Source organism: Poeciliopsis prolifica, unplaced genomic scaffold (genome assembly GCF_027474105.1).
Source record: "Poeciliopsis prolifica strain line A6 unplaced genomic scaffold, Auburn_PproV2 SCAFFOLD005, whole genome shotgun sequence".
Classification (NCBI taxonomy): Eukaryota; Metazoa; Chordata; class Actinopteri; order Cyprinodontiformes; family Poeciliidae; genus Poeciliopsis; species Poeciliopsis prolifica.
In genome coordinates this window covers 9280214-9302500 of record NW_026562380.1, presented here as the reverse complement: position 1 = coordinate 9302500, position 22287 = coordinate 9280214, and the positions used below count along the sequence as shown (strand labels likewise).

The 22287-nt window shown below is 39.9% G+C and overlaps 2 protein-coding genes across 2 annotated transcripts in view; one reads left to right on the top strand and one right to left on the bottom strand.

The window, feature by feature from the left end:
- Window positions 1–14619, bottom strand: part of LOC129359684 (metal transporter CNNM1) — a 15789-nt gene extending 1170 nt beyond the window's left edge. The window contains exons 1-10 of the mRNA XM_055029484.1: window positions 13182–14619; window positions 8269–8412; window positions 6534–6674; window positions 6255–6424; window positions 6049–6148; window positions 4807–4952; window positions 4069–4312; window positions 3183–3287; window positions 1491–1586; window positions 1–1107 (exon numbers count right to left, since the gene is read on the bottom strand). The exon at window positions 1–1107 is cut by the window's left edge and continues 1170 nt beyond it. Of these exons, the coding sequence (XP_054885459.1) occupies window positions 1022–1107; window positions 1491–1586; window positions 3183–3287; window positions 4069–4312; window positions 4807–4952; window positions 6049–6148; window positions 6255–6424; window positions 6534–6674; window positions 8269–8412; window positions 13182–14610 (2661 nt within the window). The 5' untranslated portion in view covers window positions 14611–14619 and the 3' untranslated portion in view covers window positions 1–1021. The remainder of the gene's footprint in view (window positions 1108–1490; window positions 1587–3182; window positions 3288–4068; window positions 4313–4806; window positions 4953–6048; window positions 6149–6254; window positions 6425–6533; window positions 6675–8268; window positions 8413–13181) is intronic.
- A 3927-nt stretch (window positions 14620–18546) lies between these two features.
- The window catches only part of hpse2 (heparanase 2), a 61502-nt gene continuing 57761 nt past the window's right edge, over window positions 18547–22287 (top strand). The window contains exons 1-3 of the mRNA XM_055029485.1: window positions 18547–18843; window positions 20201–20355; window positions 21539–21700. Coding sequence (XP_054885460.1) covers window positions 18569–18843; window positions 20201–20355; window positions 21539–21700 — 592 coding nt within the window. The 5' untranslated portion in view covers window positions 18547–18568. The remainder of the gene's footprint in view (window positions 18844–20200; window positions 20356–21538; window positions 21701–22287) is intronic.

Here is a 22287-nt window from a genome sequence, read left to right as displayed (position 1 = left end):
TATACAGCTTAAGTGACTAGTACTGATAAAAAACAATATTAATATCTAAAGCTCCCCTACAATAGGCTATAAGCAGTCACTTGACATTTCCAAGACTCTGTTTGTGATCAAGTCAGTAGAAAGTTGAGGATGTTTGTTGGGTGGAAGTATTGCAGTTGTGCCCATTTGGCTACTTAACAGACAGGAATGTTTTGATGGGAAAAGTAGATATAGTGTTTATGTAGAAAAAGCATTTCAGTTAGAAGATAACATCTGGAAAAGGATGTAATGTCCTCATGAATCTGGGCAATTAAAGCATTTTTTTTAATGATTTGCATTGTTGTTTTGGTATCACATACATTGGCGATGTTGACACTTTCGAGTAGATATAAACTAAAGAAACTTTGTCCTCTTTTTTTCTTTACTTTTACCTCATTTCTTTACAATCAGACTGAAAATTGGCAATTTTATGGCTTTTGAAGAAGCTATGTGAAATTTGTGCTCCTGTTTGGTGGCCTTTTCTATTTCGCCTTGTGTTGTCAGTTGTGCTGGCAGTAGTCGGGCCCCTATTTGGCAACACCATAAGCTTCTTTCGCAGACATTTTCTAGAACGTGGAAACAGTATCAATAATGATGAAAAAATAATTACCAAACACTTTTTTGTTTGTTCAAGTAAACCCTGTTTCATTCTTTGATGTTTTGGTATTTCAGTGTAAGGTATTTTGTTCAACATTGTAAATATACCCACCATTAAAAGGTAGTATGGAGAAGCTTTGCACCAAGAAAGTGGATAAAACTGAATGAAACCCAGGCAATCTGCTGAAAGATTTCACTTATCAGATGTGTTGTTAAAGTAAGTCCTATCAAGTTCTCTTTTTTTCAGGCAAAAGGAGGGCAGAATGTATCCATAGGGTCCTGAGGATTTATAAGTGGGTGAAGAAGAGTTGAACAAGTTCAATTAACTTTTAGGTACATAGGGTGTCCAGGGAATAACAAGAGGCAGGGCGTGCATGATTTATCCCTCCTCCTTAATTTTGCAGGACTAGCTTGTTACCGATGGCTGCTCTGACCCTTCCTCCTCCTCCAAACTCTTTTCTCCTTCTCGAGACTTTTTCCTCCTCTTGTTACCTGGAAACAGAGGAGGACATGGTAATCTGGGCCTGCCGGGTGACATACATGTATCCATGTATTCTCCAGATGCCACAGCTGAGATTAAGCATAATATTCGATTTTTGCATCTGACTCACACCGGCATAGACTCAGCTGAAGCCGACCGAAAAGGACTAAATTATTTCAAAAAATGAGTCACAAATCTATGCCAGCAAGAACAGCTGCATTTGGAGGAGCTGCTCGACAGGAAGTAGTGGGCTGCTTCACAGGCACACCGCACGTAATCTGTTGCTAGGAGACGCTCGGGACTATTGCTGTGGCTGACAGAAAAGTTCAGGCACATCTGAGAGCGTGTGTGGGCGAGCTGTGGCACTGGTGCTCACGACAAACCGCTCACTCACTCAGTTTGCGCAGGAGCTTCTTTCCTATGTTTTCCTCTGAGCTGGACAGGGACAGGGAGCTGATGAAGGGCGAGGTGGACGGCTCTGTAGGCACATCTGTAACAAACATGAGAGATTTCTTCATTAATGAAATCTCATTCAGGTGGGGAAAATAACTTTAACTTATAGCAGTAGACGTGTAATACGTGTATTACACGTACCAAGTAGTAGTGGAAATAGCTGTACCCCCTCCACTAAAGTTGTTAAACATTTTTTATAAGAACACAAGGGTAAAGCTTGTAATACAGCTTTAAAAACGGTATCAGACCCTGAAGTAGTTAACTGAACTTATATTATTTAGCATTTCAACCATGCTAAGCAACTATTTTTTTTTATGATGCCGTCACAAATCTGCAGGTCAGTTTGCAATGTATTGCTCAGTGGTTCACCAAAATAGTGGTAGAGGAACCTGGAATCGCACCAGCAACATTCCAGTTATGTAGACCTGTCCCACTGAACAATAGAAGTCTGAAATTAAAACAACTGTCAATATTTTTTTAAAATCTTATTTATTTTCAAAGTGAACAATTTAAACAATATGTGATTTGATTTTTGCTCTTGGTTTTGTTTGATACTTGATTCATCGATGTCACAAAACTGTCTAGAGTTTGACCCAAAAGCAGATAGGGGACAGACAGCTGCTGTGCAAAAAAGGGAGCAAAATTAAAAACTTACAAAACCAGTAAATCCAGAGGACAATCCTAAAGCAATAAACCATAAGTACCAGGCTGGGAGTAAAAACAGGAAACCCAGTAGTATTATACTACTTCAGGATTGCAGGAAGAAAAGTCACTGAGAGGAAATCAAGACACTACAGATTATGACATTACCACAAGTAACAATACACAATTGACCACGAAAAGAAATAAAATAAAAGAAAACAAAATTCTAAAGTACAAAATCAAATCAATCAAAAGGAATGAACATGAAAAATCACAAGTGTCCAATCTATGCACAAAGCAAAAAGCAAAATCTATAGTCCTGAAGTCCTATAGATAACAAAACATTGTCAGTACTTCTGATAAACACAGCATTTCCCACAAATATTAAAATACTAGGTTATAATATAGATAATACATTTTGTTTTATAGTGCTGGCTATAGGGTTGTAATGATTCCTCGGATACAGGTGAGCAGAGACATGCAGAACACAGTGGGTAGCTGATGAATAAGGTAAGTGTAGCTTTATGGATGAACCGTAAAATAAATTTCCTGCCATCCCGATCGCCCAGGGCATAAATCCCATCTCATTATTGGGGGGGGGGGACCATAAACAGGAAAATTTCTCAAGAGCAATTTTGGAGGGGTCGGCGAAGTTCCATTGAAATGTAACGTAAAATGTGGTTTAAAAAGTTTTTAACATTCACGGTATTTACCAATATTTAATTTAATCAAAAAACTTTTTTATTGAATTTCTTAATTCATCTTCAGAATAATCGATAGATTACTTGATGACTAAAAAAATAATTTACAACAGCCCTAGTGCTGACTGATCTTAAATGGATCGGTCATTTATCATGTATGTAATTGCACTGATTGAGTCGTTTCAAAGATAAAGCACAACCAATGCTGTTATCCCCTCACTCAACCTAAAAATCACGGGCTTCAAAATAAACCATTTATACATAAAGATTTTGAAAAGCAGTCTGCTTACCATTATCGGCAGAACTTTCCGGTCGGTCTTCGTGGATGTAAGGAATCTCATCCATGCGAAGGAACACTGTATCATTTGGACTCCTCTGCCCATCAGATTTACTGCCTGTTTGGAGGGAAAATAGTTCAATAAAAGAGATGCCAGTAAACCTGCAAGTTGTTTTAGACTCTGCCTGTAGAGGGAGGTAAAGAACCTACCATTTACCATTTAATGTACTTTTATATAGTCCAGTCAAATATTAAATGTAAGAACAAAAGATTTAGGATTAGAGACTAAAATTTCTATTAAAGAGAGATACTACAAGTGGAAAGAATTATATAAATATATATCGTCACCTCTTGCATATTATGTCTAAGTCATACAGCTGCAACAGATGTGCCTTCATCACCTAAATGAAACAGCCAAGTCTTGCTAAAATATCCCAAATCCTAAGTGTGTCTTGCCCAGATGAGACTAAACTAAAACATCTGGGCCACAATTCCAAAAGAAATGTTCAGCTTGGAAACAAACTAAGGTTTGTAGAAACTAATTGTTCTTCTAATCTAGGAATCAATTGCATCACTGAATTCATCATCTTTTTTTAAAAAAAGGCAAAATATATGCAGATTAATAGTTTTTTGCCTTTTTGCAACTGTTTGCACTTTTTCTTTCTGGTTTAGGTTGGTATTGTTATTTTAATGGATTTCTTGCTCGTAGTGCAATATTTTTTACTTTGCACTCAATTAAGATGTTGAATTGAATATGAATAGGCCTTGCCTAAAAATATATTAAAAAGTAATGACTTCTGGACTCACATCACTCCAGTACACTTTCACCTCCCTATCTTTACCTCCTACCGTTTTTGTCTGAGTTGAATTATTGCAACGTAAGCAAGTGAGGAACTCACGAACAATGCGGTTCCTCTCGTTGAGCTGGGAGGTGCTGTGAAGGCCGCCGTATGGATGGAGGTGTGCAAAGCGCCCGAGCCCCAGTCGAGTGTGTGTGCTCATTAGTGGGAGAGCGATGCTGTTTGAGCGGGCCTCCGGGCCTGGCGGTCTCCCTTTAATGTCAGAATCCACAGCATCGGGGGTCTGAGGAGTGCTGTCCATCCGGGTGGCTGTCAGTGCATTCTGGTAATGGTTCTTGCTGATCTGTGCCATGTAGAAAACAACTATTATCATTATGCTTGCATGCATGGCTGCCTTTACATACTCCCAAGCCGTGCTTGGCTGAAATCGGGACCATATTTCCAGAACAAGAAGATTGGGTTAAAAGAGAGGGCATATCCGCCACATGAAGCCAATATAGTCCTGCTTGAAATGGAGCTCAATTATCCTTGGTGATTAGGGGTAAGAGGCTGCGGGAAGGAAAGACTGAGGGACAGGATGTCTGCGTTAAGTCAAAATCCATGATTAGGACGTATCAAAGGCATATTCAGCAGCAGGGAAGCGGTGCACATTATTCAAAATTTAGAGGAGCTTAAAAATGTGGTCTCTTGTCCAGGATCCTAAGTTATTACCCTTAATGTACAGGAAATTAGAGATTTAATTGAGGATATAATGAAGGGAAAATTGAGGTTTGTTTTAGTGAATAGTAATAGTGTTTATTTTCTTGTGTTTCTGTGTTTTGCTTCAAGCTTTCGAACCTTGATGATCTGCAGGTCTGTGAGTTGTCGCACTGAGTAGTCTGGTAAATAGGCCCCTGCGCCCGGTGTGAGCTGCCCCACGCTGCCCCCGCTCAGTAACGAGTCCGATTGGTTCAGGCCGCTGCTTCGAGAGCTGTATCTGTGGGCTGCAAAGAAATGCAGAAGATATACATAAAAACTGTGTCTTGTTTTCGTGCTCTGACCTGAGTTTGTACACGAGCGACTCCGAGCCATCCATTGATTATCCTTGGCAGCTTACATTCTGTCTAGACAGATCGCCAGTCTATCACAGGGCAATGAAATGAGAATTCTAAAATAATTTAGAAATATATATTCGTATTTCAATACAAATAATACCTAGACCCTTCTCTTGGTATTTGTCAGGATCTTTGAGAGCACTGAAACTGCCAGTCTCTGTCTAACAAAAATATTCACACTCTCAACATATTCATCCTTCCAAAGCACATTTCGATACTTTAGGAAAAAACACTCCCACAAAATGATACTGCTAACAACATTTTGTCGATTTCTATTTCAGGATGCGTAATTGAGGCTACCTGCCCGATTTGATTTGTCTCCTCCTTCGTCTGTCTTGGCCGACAGATTCAGGAACTCATGAAGAGTGATTGAGGTTGATTTGTTTTTACGCTTTTAAATCCTGCTGAAATATTCCTGCATCTGTCCATTTTGCCTGTGGTGTCTGCCATGCTACCAGAATGTTACATGTCCTAGTCATTGGAAACATTTTGTCAAGTTCATCTCAAGCAAACACAAGAAAAACTCAAGATGTGTCTCTGGATTTTAACCACCAGCATGTGCTTAAGAGAGAAGTTTTTAACCCATAATCTCCTAAGATAGGACTTTTTTAATATTTAGTAGGAGCTTACAAATAGTATTAGGCACAACTTGAGGATCAGACATTTAAAATGAGCTGAAAACCTCCTCAAGAGATCAGAGGGAGAGCGTGTGTACGGCAGGATTTCTGCTTGCTTCGCAGTCTTAGCTGGATTTCATATAATCTTCTGCAGGTCATGTCCTTCCACTGGGAAATTCTCTAAAAACACTTCCCTTAATTACTTTCTTCCCACGGCTTCTGCTGCAGCTTCTGCAGCCTGACAGACTCTGGGTGGCATTAAGACAGGAAAAACATCCTCTGCTATCACTGCAGTCTTTTGCCAAAGTCTGCCTTCTGCTGGTTTTATTATCACTGTGGCAGTAGGTTCACTGGAACGTGTTGCTTACCAGTTGCCAGTGGTGGGATAAGTGCTGGCATGCCATAGTAGGAAAAGGCTCCGTTTTCAAACCGAAGAGCTTCCTTTCCAATCTCCACCTCCACCCGTCCCTGCATCAACAATACATCTATAAAGATCAGGCCAACGCAGTTCGTTTTCATGTGGCGATGGCTTATATTAGTCAGCTGGCTGTGACAGCGGGGAAGTGAACGTCACCTGCAGAATGAGGATGAAGTAGTCAACTGGTTTGTTTCTCTGATAAAGATAGTGTTGAGGAGCGTGTTTGTTCTTGGGGTCAAACTTCAGCTCCTGCACGACACTCGGGTGTTTGATGAGGCGCAGCAGGATCTTGTCCGACAGGTGACACAACCTGAACGGCTCCACTTCTACAAAGCAATTTCAGACAACCACACACGTGTGAGAACCACACGAAAACAAGAGGCAAAAATACTCGGTTTTAAGCATCTCTTCTTTCCTCGCTGCGTTAAATGTTACCTGTAGCTAAGAAACGGTGTGTGGCAAGCAGCAGCTGGGGAGAAATCTTCACTTTCATCTCATTTTCTCCGAGCTTGAAGATAGAGAAATCCTGTTGCTTTCTCTCATGGTGGGACACTCGCCTCTTGGTGCGATTGTCAGCTACGAGTCATAAATTAGTACCATGTTTTAAAAAGAACACATCCTATAGTGCAGATTTATCAAGAGGCATGAGCACTTGCACAAAGCACTGCAAGACAAACTGTACAACATTTACACATGTTGCTTCTAAAAGCAGGAGTTTTTTGATGCTTTAGCTGTAGAAGCATATCTGATGGTAGCAGCAGTGAATCCTGGATTAGATACAAATTGAAGAGTGTTTGGCATTTAAAGGCCTCACTGTCAAGAGCTTTTCCAGCCAATTAAAAATGAGCGGATTATGGGGCTTATCACTGAGCCGGGGTCATTTATTTGCACTAATTAATTATGTATCAGAAAGGAGCAGGAAAACTCAGGCAGGAGAAGATGGAATCAATCATTTGATTAGCAAATTTAGGGGTTGTGGAGAAGTGGAGGGTCCTGTCATGAAAATATTATGAGCTTGAATTTAATGAACCTCTGAGAGTGACCCATTGTTTCACGAATGCCTATAAAAGCGGTCTGCATTCCTATATGATTTATTGTATAAACCTGTAGTCATGAAACTGATTGTAACATCTGAGCTCAGTGGTCTTCAGGAGCTTCAAGATACGTTTGTAAATATAGTCTATCTTGAACAGCCACTTTTACGAAACAGAAAGATATACTCACTGACCACAAAATCTGGTGTACAAAATCCAAATTCACCCAAATTCATGTGGCGATGACAATTGCTAAAGCTTGAATTGAGCATTAGAACAGGGACGAAAAGGTGTCCAAGAGATGAATATGCATTAAATATGGCACAGATGTATATGCCAGATGGGCTGGTCTGAGTATTTCAGCAACTGCTGATCTCCTGAAAATTTTACAAACAACCCTCTTTCTGATTTTCAAGTAAAGAACATTGTTGGTTAGCAGCAGTTGTGTGGACAGAAAAACATTCTGAGCTGTCTGAGTTTTAGGAGAATGGGCAGACTGGTTTGAGATGAAAAGGTTGCAACAGTAGCTACAACCCAGGTGTGCAAAACATTTTCTCTTAAAAATGTTCATACAACATTTCATGCAACTGGAAGTAAATGGGATACAGAAGATGAAGAACAACCCATGTTTCTCTCCTATCTGCTAAGAAAGGTCACTGAGTGTCTGTTTTCGCTGCAACTATCTGATGGCATCGCACCACAACCTGCCTGAATACTGTTGCTGACCTTGTCCATTTTTTTGCGACCGCATCTTCTGACAGTTACTTTTAGCAAGATGATACACTTCGTCATACAGCTCTAATTTTGAATTGGTTTTGTGAGCCAGACAATGAGTCCTCTTTCCTCCGATAGTTTGCACAGTTACCAGATTTCAATCTGATAGTCTATTCAGGATTTGGTGGAGTCAGAGATTGGCATCACAGGTGTGCAGATAATAAATCTGGAGCAGCTGCAACATACTGTCTTCCCAACATAGACCAGAAACTTAAAAAGGCAAACATGGTCCAGCCTGTTACTAGTGAAGTGTATCTAATAAAAACGCAAGTGGGGATATTTTTCATATGAGAAGTGGGGACAATAAAACAACACTAACAACATTGTAGTAACTGTGAATCTGAAAGTGTTTTTCTACATACTGTACAGGTCTGTCTCATCCACAATCTCAGACTTGATGATTTCTTCGATCACATCCTCCAGCGTTACAATGCCCATCACTTCGTAGAAAGGGTCTCCCTCGCCTTCGCTGTTCACCCGCTGCACCACGGCCAGGTGAGACTTCCCTGCATTTGTCAAAAAACAAACAAACAAACAAACAAAAACAACAGCTTCGCTTCAGAAAGTGAAGCTGAGCTGAAAACTGCTCATGGAACGGGGCTGGGGAGGCAACGTCACTGGATTAAAAATAGCTCTCAGTCAACAGCCTCCAACTGGTCAAAATGAAAATCAACACAGACTGTCAAGACAACAAGAGCATGTAAGAAGGAATCTACTTTAGAGGTCGAGTTTTAAATAAATTCAGCACCAGGCCAGGGCTTACGTGTTCTCTGTCTGGACAGGCGATGGGTCCGGAGACTTTTTGGCAGTTTGTAAGACCTCAACCCCCTTATGTAAGACGCTGAGATTACACAATCCGACTGATGATGCCCGCATCTGTCAAATTAACTGCCTTTGCTGCTGTCACCTCTGTGAACACAATGCATGGGTGCTGTGTGCACTCATGAGCAAACCTCCTACTCCAAGCCCCCACTCACAACAAGCCCGCGAGACACAGTGACCCAACTAGCCTGCAGCATCCCTGCATCGGCAAACCGAATGTGACAAGAACTCAATGTTGCCACAACCTTTGAACGTCACAAGGAGAAAAAATCAGGACAAATGTCAAAGAGCCAACATTTTATCTTGTTTTTTTTTTTAATATGCTGGTGCTTTAATACAGATATTAAAACTTTTATGAGTTTTTCCTTAAAAAACAAACAGAAAAAAAAGGCAGCTTGGTAACGACTAATGTTACCTAACCAAATTTACAACGTTATTTGGCCAGATTTCATGAAACAGTCTCCAGCCATACTTAGAAGCTCAAACTGCAGGAGACAAACTGATTTAAAGGATCGCTGCCAGAGGATAAAATGAATGCTTTAATCCAGTCCAACAAGAGAAAGAAAAAAAATAATAAAAATCAGGTTGACTGACAGGCAGCCATCATCACACATCAAACTGTGACGGAGTGAGATTAGCTGAGACAGCAGGGCTGCGCTCAGAGCTCAGGTCAGCGTGTCTGAAGAGCGCAGGTGATGCAGAGGAGGGTTTGTTCTCAGCAGCTGATGTTCCCATGAACTGCATTACATCATTCACATGTTACATAATACTTTTGCAGAGCGACACACACTCGGCATGCTCACACACACACACACACACACACACACACACACACACACACACACACACACACACACACACACACACACACACACACGCACACACGCATGCCCGCCGGGGTGAAACTGGGTCCTCCGTGAATGTTCTTTTCACAAATGCTTCTGCTCCAGCAGTTTCCCAGACTCCTGCAGACTATTTTTTGAAAATCATCTGTTCTTTTAGGTTGTGCATTTTATTTCACAAATTTTCTGCAAAATAACATCTGTAAAGAAAAGGAGATGCTTGAAAAGGTTTGCGGGTGTGCAAATAAAACAACTTACAGAAAACAAATTTGTTTAAACTAAGTTTTGCATATCTCTAAGTTGTATTTGGTCTGACAGAGTTTCAGTTGTTTGATATATTAAAATCACTCATGCTTGAAAAATGTCCTTATAAAGTTACAGCAATACCACAGAAAAAGTTCAGCCGAAAGTAAAAAAAATCAAATGGTGATTTATGCACTGATGGCTTAGTAGTAGAAATATAAAATATTAAAAAAAACACTGTGTAAAATGGTCACATTTCAGATATTGTTTGTTTAGAAATATATTTGTACATCTCAAATGAAATGTAAAATGCTTTTTCAATAAACTTTTAATCCAATATCCCTTTCAGGAATTAGTTTTTACAGTTGTTTCCACTTTTCTTAATTTGCTGTTTAATTGGTTAATATATATTTTTTGTGGGAATCCTTCTTGCTAATACATTTTGGAATCCAGTGTCTTTTACTCTTATGAATACATTTGCATTCTTAAGAGTAAAAGAATACAAATATCAAAATATTAAATCATACATAAATGTATTACTTTAATCATACATTTATGTTTTGCTGATTTTGTTCCTTTTAAACATTTTTTTAAACTATTTTAAACTTTTAAGTGGAAATGTTCTTATTTAACAAATGCTTATTCCAAAACATCATTATAATTTTGAAGAGTTGCTGGAAACTGAGTTATCTGATGCAATATTTTGGACTTACTTAGAGAGATCTCGTTTAATCTACTGTCATTAACTCTGAATTTATCAGGGATTGATGCTATATTGATAAATTTAAACAAAAATCCATCTTAAACAAAGTTGCAAAGTTTCAAGCTTTTGTTAGGTGCCACTGTTTATGAATGTAGCCAAACGATTTTTGTAACAATTTAATGAACTAAAGATTTAAACATGTTGCTGAGACTGAAACTGAGGAAACACCAAAAAAGGTTAACGTCTCTACAGATCTATTCATGCTGTTCTCACTTATGCTTTTTTAAATTGCTGATGACATTTTCATTCTCTGCTCAAAGCAACATCCCGACCCCTGCTCAGCGAGACATCCTTACGGCTTCCAGCCAAGCTTCCTGAACAGCGGGAAGTGTTAATCCTTGAGAGAACAGAGCGAAGCTGGAGAGAAGAAGAGCAAAAGGTTGCAGCTGAATTTTTCATGAAGGATTTTAAAAGCACAGTGGGTTAAAATTTAAGCGTATTATAGACATGTAAAGGTGAATCTGGACTTTCTTTGCCTTCCGTACCGCTGACATTCACACAACTTGAATCATCACAGGTTGTATGTCAACCAGTGGGTCAACATGTGAATGCTGAGCTGACCTCTGGCCCTTCTAACTGTCAAAACTGGATGGTGTCATCAATCAAAATGTTGAACTCTGTTAAACTAAAACAGATTTAAAGTGTAAGGAAAATGGTTTCATATCGTTTGAACTTTGCTTTCAGATTACAACCACAAATTGTATTGCATAGTACATGATTGATGTACTTCGTTCTCATCAATCAACACTTGTAGAATCACTACAGTTTGCTCAAATTATAGCTTAAAATTAAATATATTGGAGTTAGTGTCTGCAGAGTTCAAAGGGCATTAATAATTTTGCAAGGCGCTTCATATAACAGTTGTGCCTGCAGCTTCTCATCATCTAAATTTGATTTGATGCTGAAAGTGGAGCAGCATGAACTGTTTTCTCTTAAGTGCCAATTCTAAATGCTTGGTTTTATTTTCAAGACTGACTGGAGTCCTAAGACATGTTTGCTTCAAAGTGAACAGATGCTGTCACTGTCAGAGCCAGCGTGTCACTATCAGTCAGCATTTATATTTTTTGGGGGGGCAATGGATCTGAGTCACAGAAATTATAAGAGTGAAGTCAACATTTTAGTAAACTTACTTTAGACTGTTGAAAATATGTTTCTGTTTGCTTTAGTTGCAGGCAAATGTTTCAAATCACCATATTCTACTACCATACAAAGAAAATGTGAGTCAAAACAAAGTCCAGTGTGAAAGTCATAGTTTCAATTTCATACAAAAGAAAGCTGTGGAAACCTCAATTGGATCTTTGAGAAAATGCAATTAGTTGTGCCACCTTTGAGGCAACACCTCAAGCATTTAGGTTGTCTCTTGTCAGTGAGTCTAATATATGATTGGGAAGAAATTTTGCTTCACTTGTCTTTGTAGAATTGTTTTAACTCAGCCACATTGGAGGTTTTTTGAGCATGAATGACCTGTATATGGTCATGCAGACATATCTCTATCAGATTTATGTCCAAACTTTGCCTAAGGCACTCCAAGAAATACACAAAAGAGAACTTGTGCTTCAGATAACATACTAATGGTTGGAGATTCTCCTTTCGTATGTTATTATAGGATTTATTTTCCATGTGGTAAGACATCTGGGTTCTGATCAGACAAACAGTCCCAAACCATCACTCAACTACCACCATGTTTGACTTTAGTAGTGATGATTCTTTTTTTTTTAAGATACTTTCTCTGTTTTACACCACTTGCAATGACAAATGTAAGTACGAATAACTTCTGTCCTCTTATTCCACTAAATGTTTTCCCAAAAGTCTTGTGGATCATCAAGTTTATTTTTGGCAAATGGTGAAACGATTCATTTTGGTCAGCACTGGTTTCAGCCATTGCAAGTATCTTGTGGAAACAGTTTTTGTCCAGTTTCTTTCGTATTGTTGAATCATTCATTTTGATTGTTCATTAAAAATAGCTTGTCATTTAATTATGTTTACTAAAGTTATTTTTGTCTGATATTAACATATGTTTGATGATTATAAAAATTTAAGTGGAGGCAGAAACAAATCCGGAGGGGGATGGGGGGGTGATGCTCTTCACGTAGCATTGTAGATGAGTGGAGCTTTTATTATTGTGAAAAGAAGACAACAAAAACGAGGAAAGCAGCAAGATGTGTTTCAGAGGGTTGTTTTGAGAAAATGACTTATATCACTCATCAAATTCTTAAGACAACTCCAATTATGGTTCTTAGTATTTTCTAACCTCTGGCTGAACCATATCCACATTCTCACATTTCACATATGGCTTTCAGCGTTGTGGGGATCAAAGTGTTTCTCTGGCAGATCCACTTTAAACCAGTGAACTGATGTATACATTTACTTCTGCGGGGGAAAATGTAGTTTTTAACTGCATGTCACTTCAAAGCACATTTAACTCCTAGGTGGCAGAAAGTCTCCCTGAGATTGCTTCAAACCATGTGGCGCCTCATGCACTTAACACTGATTTCTCACTCATAAGTCACGAAAGTTCTGGACATGTGAAAACACAAGACACAGGGGGAGGTTTGCAGAATATTTCCACAGACGAGACCTCTTTCGGGGTTTAAAGTTGGGTTACCTCTCTTGAATTCCTCCAGCATCACGTCCAGCTTGGTGTCACTGAAGACGCAGTGCATGGGATGCTTGTAGAACTGCGTGATTGTTTTCAAGGGAGTGCAGTCGTCAGGATCCACGAAGGCCAAGTCTTTCACGAAAAGGATGTCCACGATGTTGGACCTGTCGTTCTCATAGACCGGAATTCGGGTGAAGCCGCTCTGCATCACGTCGGACATGGTGCAAAAGTCCAGGACCGCGTCTGATGAGAGCATGTAGCAGTCTGTCAGAGGGGTCAAGACATCCTCCACGGTTTTGGTCCTCAGCTCCAAGGCTCCTTGGATGATGTTCAGCTCCTCCTTGACCAGATCATGATATGGATCTGTGACACGCAGCATGGCCACCAGCTTTTCCCTGGTGTAAAAACTGCTGATTTCCTGGTGCAGCATGATGTCCAGGATCTTGGACACCGGGTATGCAATGGGGAAGAAAATTAGCATCAGCAAACGGGTGGCGCACAGAGTCTTGGAGGCGATGGCGAGGCTGTGCCTGGACGCAACGGAGTGAGGTAATATTTCTCCGATAAAGAAGATCCCCAAAGTGCAGGAGGTAGTTGAGAGTGCGGTCATTCCCAGAATCTGGCACATCCACACCACAAAACACGTATTTGTGAGGACGTTGCCCAGCACCACAGTGCAGAGGATGTAGTTCCCATGTTTACGCACGGATTCTATTTTCCGTGCGTATTTCTGCTCCTTTTCTGTGCCGCTGTTCTGCAGGACCCGCAGCTCCACGGGGTCAAGAGCCAACATGCTGATGTTCAGCCCGCTGCACAGGGCAGATAGCGCTAATAGAAGCAGAGAGACCCCCGCTTTGAGCCAAACATCTGGCTCTGGAGGTCTCTCCACCACAGCCAGCCAAAAGTCTTTGGTCCTGAAGTGCTTCCATTTTACTCCGTCAAACGCACACATGGAGTAGTATTTGATCACCTCATCTTTGCGCAAGTCTTTGGCCAGCAACTCAAGCAGAACAGAGTTGTGACTTGAGGTGGACTTGAAGGAGCCCAGCAGTTCTATGTCGGAGCTCCGGGAGCTCTCCTCCTCACACGGGTCTCCCTTGGAGCGGAGTCCCCTCTCCGCGTCCTTGCTGCCGCCGCTCGGCTCCTCTATGAAGGCGATCCACGGAGCTGCAGGTACGGCGTCAGGTCTCCCGCTGACGTTCGCGCGGTTGGGATGCTCGGAGTAGTAAACCCTCAGCATAAAGCGAGCCCCCTCGGTCGCCCTCAAAATCCCGTCCTGCACGGACAGATCCCCGCTCTGAGTGTCTTCGGGGCGAACGGCCAGCAGCGCCGCCGCCGGCGCCGGCAGAGAAGAGAGGGTCACGGTGAGAAAGATGAGGGAGAGCCGGCGCGGATGAAGGATGCAGCAGAGAGCATCCGCAACATCCACAGCCATGGTGCTGAATGAACTGAAGGACGTGGGAGAAGTAGGTCACGTGGTGTGCGGATGGGATGGATGGAGCAGCTGGTATGTTGCAGAGGGAGAAGGGGGAGGGGGGGGGGCGATTCTGTGAGGGGAGGGAGGGGAAGCTGAAATAAAAAAAGACCAATTCTGACGTATGCTCGACTTGCTTTCTGCCGCTTTTCCAAAAATAGAAAAGGAGAAGCCCTGACATAAATAATGAACGTGATTCAGCACTTAGCCTGAAACTGGGCTTGGCTGCCTAGTAAAAAAAAAAATAAAAAATTAAAAATGGCGCAGAATTTCAAGCAAGAATGAAAAGACAAAAAATAAAATAAATAAATAAATAAATAACGTTGCAGCAACAGAGCATGTGTATTTAAAAACGCTATCTTAGACTGTGAACCACCCATGCTGCAACCACTAGATGGCAGTATTTCTCCTTGTTTAGATTCGACCCGCTGTCCAAAACACTGGATGAGATTTTCTCAGTGGAGTTCAAGTTCAAACTCGAGACATGTTTGATTTAAATCCAAGGCCTTTATGCTCGTGACTTAAATCATTGTTTTAAATGCGGAAAGTTTGATCAAAACGAATAAGGTCGGAGAAGGAAGAAACATTCATTTTGTATCCTGTAAGCTGATTAGATTGTCACAATTTCTTTTTATAATTACTGCGTAATTAGACGGCGAGCAGAAGAAGCGCAAATGTCAGGGTCATAATTATTGATATGCAAGTTTAAGAATTACCAAACATACCAGTTTAATACGTATATAAAATAGCAGTTGTTATTAGGAATTACTAAGTTAGATGGTGCCTTTATGTCGGACATGTTCAGACAGTGCGTTTCAGTGCTGATAGCCATATAAACGTGACATATCCAAAAACCAGTTAAAAAATAATAAATAAAATAACTAAAAATAATAATAACGAAAAACATTTTACCTTTCTTTTTTTTTAAAGCCAACCCATTCTCCTCTATATGAAAATTGATCTGTTCTCTTCCTACTTATCTCAACTCAAACCTCAGTCGCAGAAGCAGCTCCGTTTTCAAATATGCCAATGAAAATACACACAATCAGATCACATGAATCGACTGGAGACGAAAACTACTTAAATATTCTCCTGTCAAAAAGCATGTTTCAAATGAAATGCTTTTTGGACTGGCTCTTGTTAGGAAAGAGGCTCTATCTCTGTCGGCATGCAGGAAAACAAAAAAACTTGTGCGTCTTTTTTTTTTCCGGAACCAGCGCCGTTTAATATGAATATTATGGAGGAAGCATTGGTGAGATTTGTTCCTCTAACACATATGTCAATTTTATTATTTCTGAGTTTAAAAAAAAATCCGTGTAAGGACTGTTCATTTATTTATTTATCTAACTATTCATTTATTAATTTCCGTTCATATTTCAGCTGTATGATGAACAGAAGTGCAATAAACGAAAGTCGTCCTTTAAAGCTCCACGTTCTCCTCCTCATCGGCTTCTTATCATGATCGAGAATTTTGGGTGCATTTATTTATTTATCTGAGTCTGGATTTCGAAGAGAGGAAGAAATTAGTGTCGCTCAGAGATGAGTGGCAGGGCTTTGCTGACACCAGACTGCACCGCAAGTACGACCGGCTGTAATGTTTAATGTTATGTTTGTGACAGCTTGTTCATCGCAAAAATTAAAAAAAAATACAAAATACAAAAAAAGATATGGATCGGTCTGCACAGGAAATAGGAGCCCGCAAAAAAAGAAAAGAAAAAAATTGGAGGGAAATAAAACCTGTAAAAAAAAAAAAAAAAAACGGACCACGAGGGCTATTTGTGAAGATAGCAGTAAAAAAAAAAAAAAAAAATCTGCACATTTTCCGTGTAAACGTCCTGCGTGTCCTCCATAATTACCAAGGGAGAGACATCCATCCCCGAGCTCATGCAAAAATGTCATACAGCAAATTCATATAAAAAGGCGTTTGCTTTATATGTAGTAATAAATGCGCGCGTGTAAAATAACAGAAATTAAATGAAAGCAAGATCCCAGCGAAGAAATTAGGTCGACTTTTTTTCTTCTTTTTTTTTTTTTTGCCCTTGCACAATAATTTTGCATCAGCTTGTTATAACAAATTGGGAGTGCTGTGGTAGAAATGTTCCATAACGTTCTGGATCGGGATCGTTTTATTAATGTTCATTCCACAGAATGAATGAATTCAGCCAGTGAGAGCAGAAGAACCCCAGCAAACCTCTATGATTTGTCATCCTCCAAAGGCTCCCAAAGCAGATTCCCATCTAAGAATTGGGAATCCATCCATAAATGCTCCCTCTCGCCCTCCAGCAGCCACTTGAAGGCAGCTTTAAAACCTTGTAAAAAGGTCGAGCAGTTAATAGCTTTCTGTTTGTGGTGCGTTTTGAAAAGCTGACAGTTGAAACTGAGATTCGTTAATGTGAGTCTCAGCTCGTAAAAAGGCCGGTCAGATGAAAACAACATTTATTTTTCTGGGTCGCAGTTATGTTGTTTCATACGACAGAAATAGATTCCTTGGCGCCTGGATGAAATGCTTTGCGTCTTGTTTTGCAAGAAAATTAATTCTGCTTGTTTTAAAATAAAATAAATACACATCTGCAGGACTTTATGAAACAGGTAAATTTGTTTAAAGAGCTAAAGTGTGAACTTGGAGGGGTTTTTTTAGAAAAAGGCCTGACGGGCTGAATTTTGCTCATCCTTCATCTCATCTTTGACAGTCATGATCTCAAGCTGTCCGTGTTAGAATCTGGCGCGCTGTTGAGAAACACTTTGGTGTGTTTTTCCTCCTCACATCACGCAAAATCTGAGCTCCGTCAGGATTCAAACTCTCATAGTTTTGTTGATTTTCTTTTAAAGTTTCTTTTGAATGTTTTTTGTGGAGAGCCAGTTGCTCATGTTTCCATCTCCAAATATGATTCCCAAACTATGCGGACAGTTTTAGCTCAGTGCTTTTTTTTTTTTTTTTTCAAAACTACTTGGAACTCTTTCATCAACATGAAGTATGTCACTGACAAGATTGTTGTGATCTGCGTTTCTTCTTTTGAAATGTGCAAAGACCACACCAGTTCTTAGAATATATAGAAAACACTTCTTGGATCAGAACAGTTTTGTACATGAGATGTGAAGAGCAGATTTCAACGCGAGTGATTCTGAGTTTGGGTTCATTTGCGCAACAAGTCATTTCTCACATGTTCCAAAATGTATCTATGCTGAGAGGTTACAGTATAAACTTCCTAGATCACTTCATTTTGGAGGCAGAGCTTATTTTTAACTTACATTAACAGCAAAGAAGTCGCGCGTTGATTTGTGATTAGGCCTGATTGATACGACAATGTCAGTTTTAGGTTTATCTGGGCCTGGATGTGCGTGCAGGTCAAAACGTCTATACCATCATGGCCCCAGTTTAACCCACACAGAATAAATGAATGTCCCTTGTTTGACAAAAAATTTTTATAATTTAAATAAAACTTTGTTTCATTCTGAAAACTACGTACCAATTTCGGGCGGTTTTGGAAAGAAAATCAAAGTTTCTTTTATTTCATAGGGAAGTACCAACGTGTAGTCAGGAAAGTCGATATGTATAAAATAATGCGTCTTTTATTCCTACTTATGCACATGAGGTTAGGAAACTAAAAGCTTCTTTTTTAGTCTTACACTTCAGAGAACCAAGAGGGGCGGTGCTGCTGCTTCTCCTCCTCCCAGTTTTCAGCTCCCACAACCGGGAAGGCTGGCTCGGGGCGTGCGCTCTCGCTGGCAGCTCCCAAAAAATACGCAGAGGGGCGGGGGGCAGAAGGGGTGAGAACACCAGACAGGAAGACTGATTCAGATCGATGAGACCGAAGTAAAGAACCGCCATCGCACTTTGTGGCTTAAAACTGGTCATTTTTTTGGTTCAGTCTTTGAGCCCCATTACGCACACTGATCCCCTCTCTCTGACACCGAGAAGATGCCCAAGTGTTCACCCTGTGCGTCCCCCGGGTCCTCCCTGTGGCTGACATCTTTTGTTATTTTGGTGGTGCAGTCGGTAATCTCTTCCTCGTACTCTTCCTCCTCCACGTATCAGAGAAACGCAGCAGGCGGGAAGCGACCAGGCTTCTTGGGGAGGACGCTGGTTCTCCTGGATGTCAACACCCGCAGTCCGATCAGAATCCTCAACGACAACTTCTTGTCGCTGCAGTTGGACCCCGCGATCATCAAAGACGGCTGGCTGGACTTTCTGAGGTAGAACATTCTCCATCAGTACTAACCTATGTGACTAAATGCCTCTGAAATGTAGGATACACTTCTGAAATACTTGGTGGGTTTTTTTTTTCTTTCTTTTTTTGTTGTTGTATTTCTACATGTTTATTACGAAGGGAGCTACGTTGTCTCAACTGTCATGGAGCGATCAGGCACGTTTTCTCTTTTATTTTTTTAAGAAAGTGGATTCAAACCTATAATACAGAATAGGGAGCCGCTGAGCTTATAGGCCTACTTACAATTAAAACTTGCATTTTCATTTCTACACAGTACCCAGTAATATTGTGCTACTAAGTATATATGGAAAAATGCTATGTACTACAATAGCACCATAATTATTTATCTCTATAATTATATATATATATATATATATATATATATATATATATATATATATATAATATATATATATATATATATATATATATATATATATATATATATAAACATAGAATTTTTATAAAGACCTTTATTTTATAATGAGGAAGTCAGTTTTGTGTAATTTGCTCTCTTTATCCTTGTGAGAAAAATGAGTGAGGAGTTTTCTCTTATTATTTTGATTTGCTGGCTTCAGATATTGGCAGCATAATTTGTGTATTGGTCTATCATTTAACACAACCACGCTCATAGCTGCTGTCCCTACTGTGCAAAGTGGATCTACAGCTTGATTTGAGGTTGACTAAAGCTTTTTAGGCATAAGCGCCATGTAGGATTCGGAAGTGTACATCTGGAAACTTCGTGACCTCGAGATAAAATAAGCGTTCTTTTTACTTTTGCTGCACCCGCCTCGAAACTACTCTTGAATTTTATTAACAATTAAAGCGTCACTGGGTTAGTCTCGGCTTCAAGCCAAAACCAGGATGAAGGAGAATAACACATAGCTACTGGGTCTGATCTTAGATTTGGCCTCTGCGTGTTTCTGTCCTTCCTGCCTCAGGTTTATAATCCTTCACTTGCGCCGCCTCGCAACTTGATTTCCATATGGAACATCATCATCTACTTATTAGTCTGCAAGAACGAGTTCAAAAGTTTTGTGTGTGGCACACAATACAAAAGACCTACTGTGACGTAAAGTTGCCATCAAAGTCGTAAAAAAATTTTTTCCCACCCCGGTCTAATTTTTTGTCATTGTTTTGTTGGACATAAAAATGATTTTAAAAAAAATTACCATGCTGTGTTTTTTCTGCTTCTCTTCTCTATTTTATAATTGAAAAATGTAGTATGAATACTGTCTACCGAAACTTGTGACAAACGTCTTCTCTAGTAAGTTTTCATTTGACTTTATTATGTGTATTTTTTTAATTTAACCCTTTTGTTTTTTTCTCTCGTGCCTCCGCAGCTCCAGGCGGCTCGTGACCCTGGCGCGCGGCCTCTCTCCTGCTTTTCTGCGCTTCGGCGGAAAACGAACCGACTTCCTGCAGTTCAACAACCAGAAGAACCTTGCCAAGTTCCGGGGCCCTGGTCCAGACTACTACCTGATTAATTACGAGGACGGTAATTAGACGCTTCGTTTTCCCTTTCCGCGTTAGTCTGACGTTGTGTTAATGTCAGGAGAAAAAAAAAAAATCATGGCGTCGCCGTCTCTTGCGTCTTCGTCTCACACTTTGTTCTGGGAAAAATACATTTCAGAACAAGCAGCATGATATTTACTTTACCCCCACTGATAGCTGACCCGGCATTTATAGTAAATATAGTTTAATATAACTTGGTGCCCGTTTAGCTGAGACACGTCACCTCAAACGAATGTAAACGGGAAAAAAAACCCAACAAAAAGCTCGACCGTGATGGATGGATTTATTCCCATTCACGCTCACTCCTTGATTAAATTAATGCTGGTGCACCAGTCCTTGAACGAGCTCCTCTGAGCCAAGCATAACTCTAATTTTATGTAAGAAAATAACATACAACCTACATTGTGCGGGCAGCGTATTAAAAGTTTTAAAACTGCGCTTATTAGTTTTGAAAATTACATTGGATAATTTGGAGCTATAGTTCAGGGTTGTGAAACACAACAAAGGGAGTTCTACAAATGCCGTAAATATTCTATTACTGCTGTAGTACGTGACAAAAATTGCAAATAAATTTTAAAAAATGTGTCATGGTTATTTAAGGTGTTTGTGTTTTGCCTCTTATTTTGACGTTGGAAATAACAGTTAAAATCAACAATGGCTGTCCTTTAAACACATAATTACAAAAGCAGCAATAATACAATTAAAGCTCTGTTAGAGATGTGCTTTCTTAGAGTTTGATTGCTTTAAATTACATTGAAAGTGACCTGTGGTGTTTTTGACTTATTACTTTATTTGGTCACCGGGTACGTAAATTTGCAAATTCCTCTGGCTTACTGAATGCAGCTGGAAATTGTTGTAAGGGTTCTCTTTTTTAATAATAGCTCAAAATTTGAATATCAACTTCCCACATAGGGGTGCAGCTTTACAAGCAATGTTTGTATTCTTGAACAAGCAAAAGTTTGGATCACACGTTTCTGTGGGTCGGAAGCAGAAATATGTGGGAATCGCTATTCTACAGCATTTGTCACTCTTGAACAGTTTCACTAAATGATAAGTTTACAAAGGAATTAAGCTAACTAAGTAATTACACAATGCTAACATAAAATTTTTTAACAAAAACTTAAAAAGAGCATATATGTCATATGTTTTTTTTGTCTGTGCGGCAGATATAGTTCACAGTGACATTGCACTGGACAAACAGAAAGGCTGTAAAGTCGCGTACAATCCTGACATCATGCTGGAGCTGCAGAGAGAGAAGGCTGCCAACACGCAGCTCGTCCTACTGAAGGAGCAGCTGTCCAACATCTACAGCAACATTACAATAACAGGTAGGAGATCAAACACACAAACTCCTCTGTGTTTTGGACACCTACTCTTATGGCACCGTCTCCTGGATTCTGTGGGTCATGCTTTAGCACTCACATGATGTCTAAGGTATGCAAGAGTAAACCTTCAGCTTTTAGAATGACAAATGCAATTTCTGAAACAGGAATGTGGGGACGGTTGAGGTGCTGTTGCAGAGGCTTGTATACAGTGCATTGACATATTCACTTATAACACTTAACGCAGTCTGCTGAAGAAATTGTGGGAGCCCTGATTTTGGGTGGGCTGCATACCATTTAATGTGATTTAGACACATGCCAACAGGGAACTATAGAAAATGATTTATAGTTCTAAGTATTTATTTGTAGTCTTTAGACTTTTAGGCAGTTTTTGTGTAGGCTATGTGGACCTTATAATTTCAAAATAAAATTTCCCTGATTGATAAGTACTTATTACTACGGAGCTGAATAAAAATAAGACTGGAATGCTAAAGTTGTCTTCTCTGTTGCACTCTTGCTTCTTATCCTCTCTACCATCTTGAAAAGTTATGAGTGGGAGATTTTTTATTATTCTCTTTTTGTTTAGGCAGGAT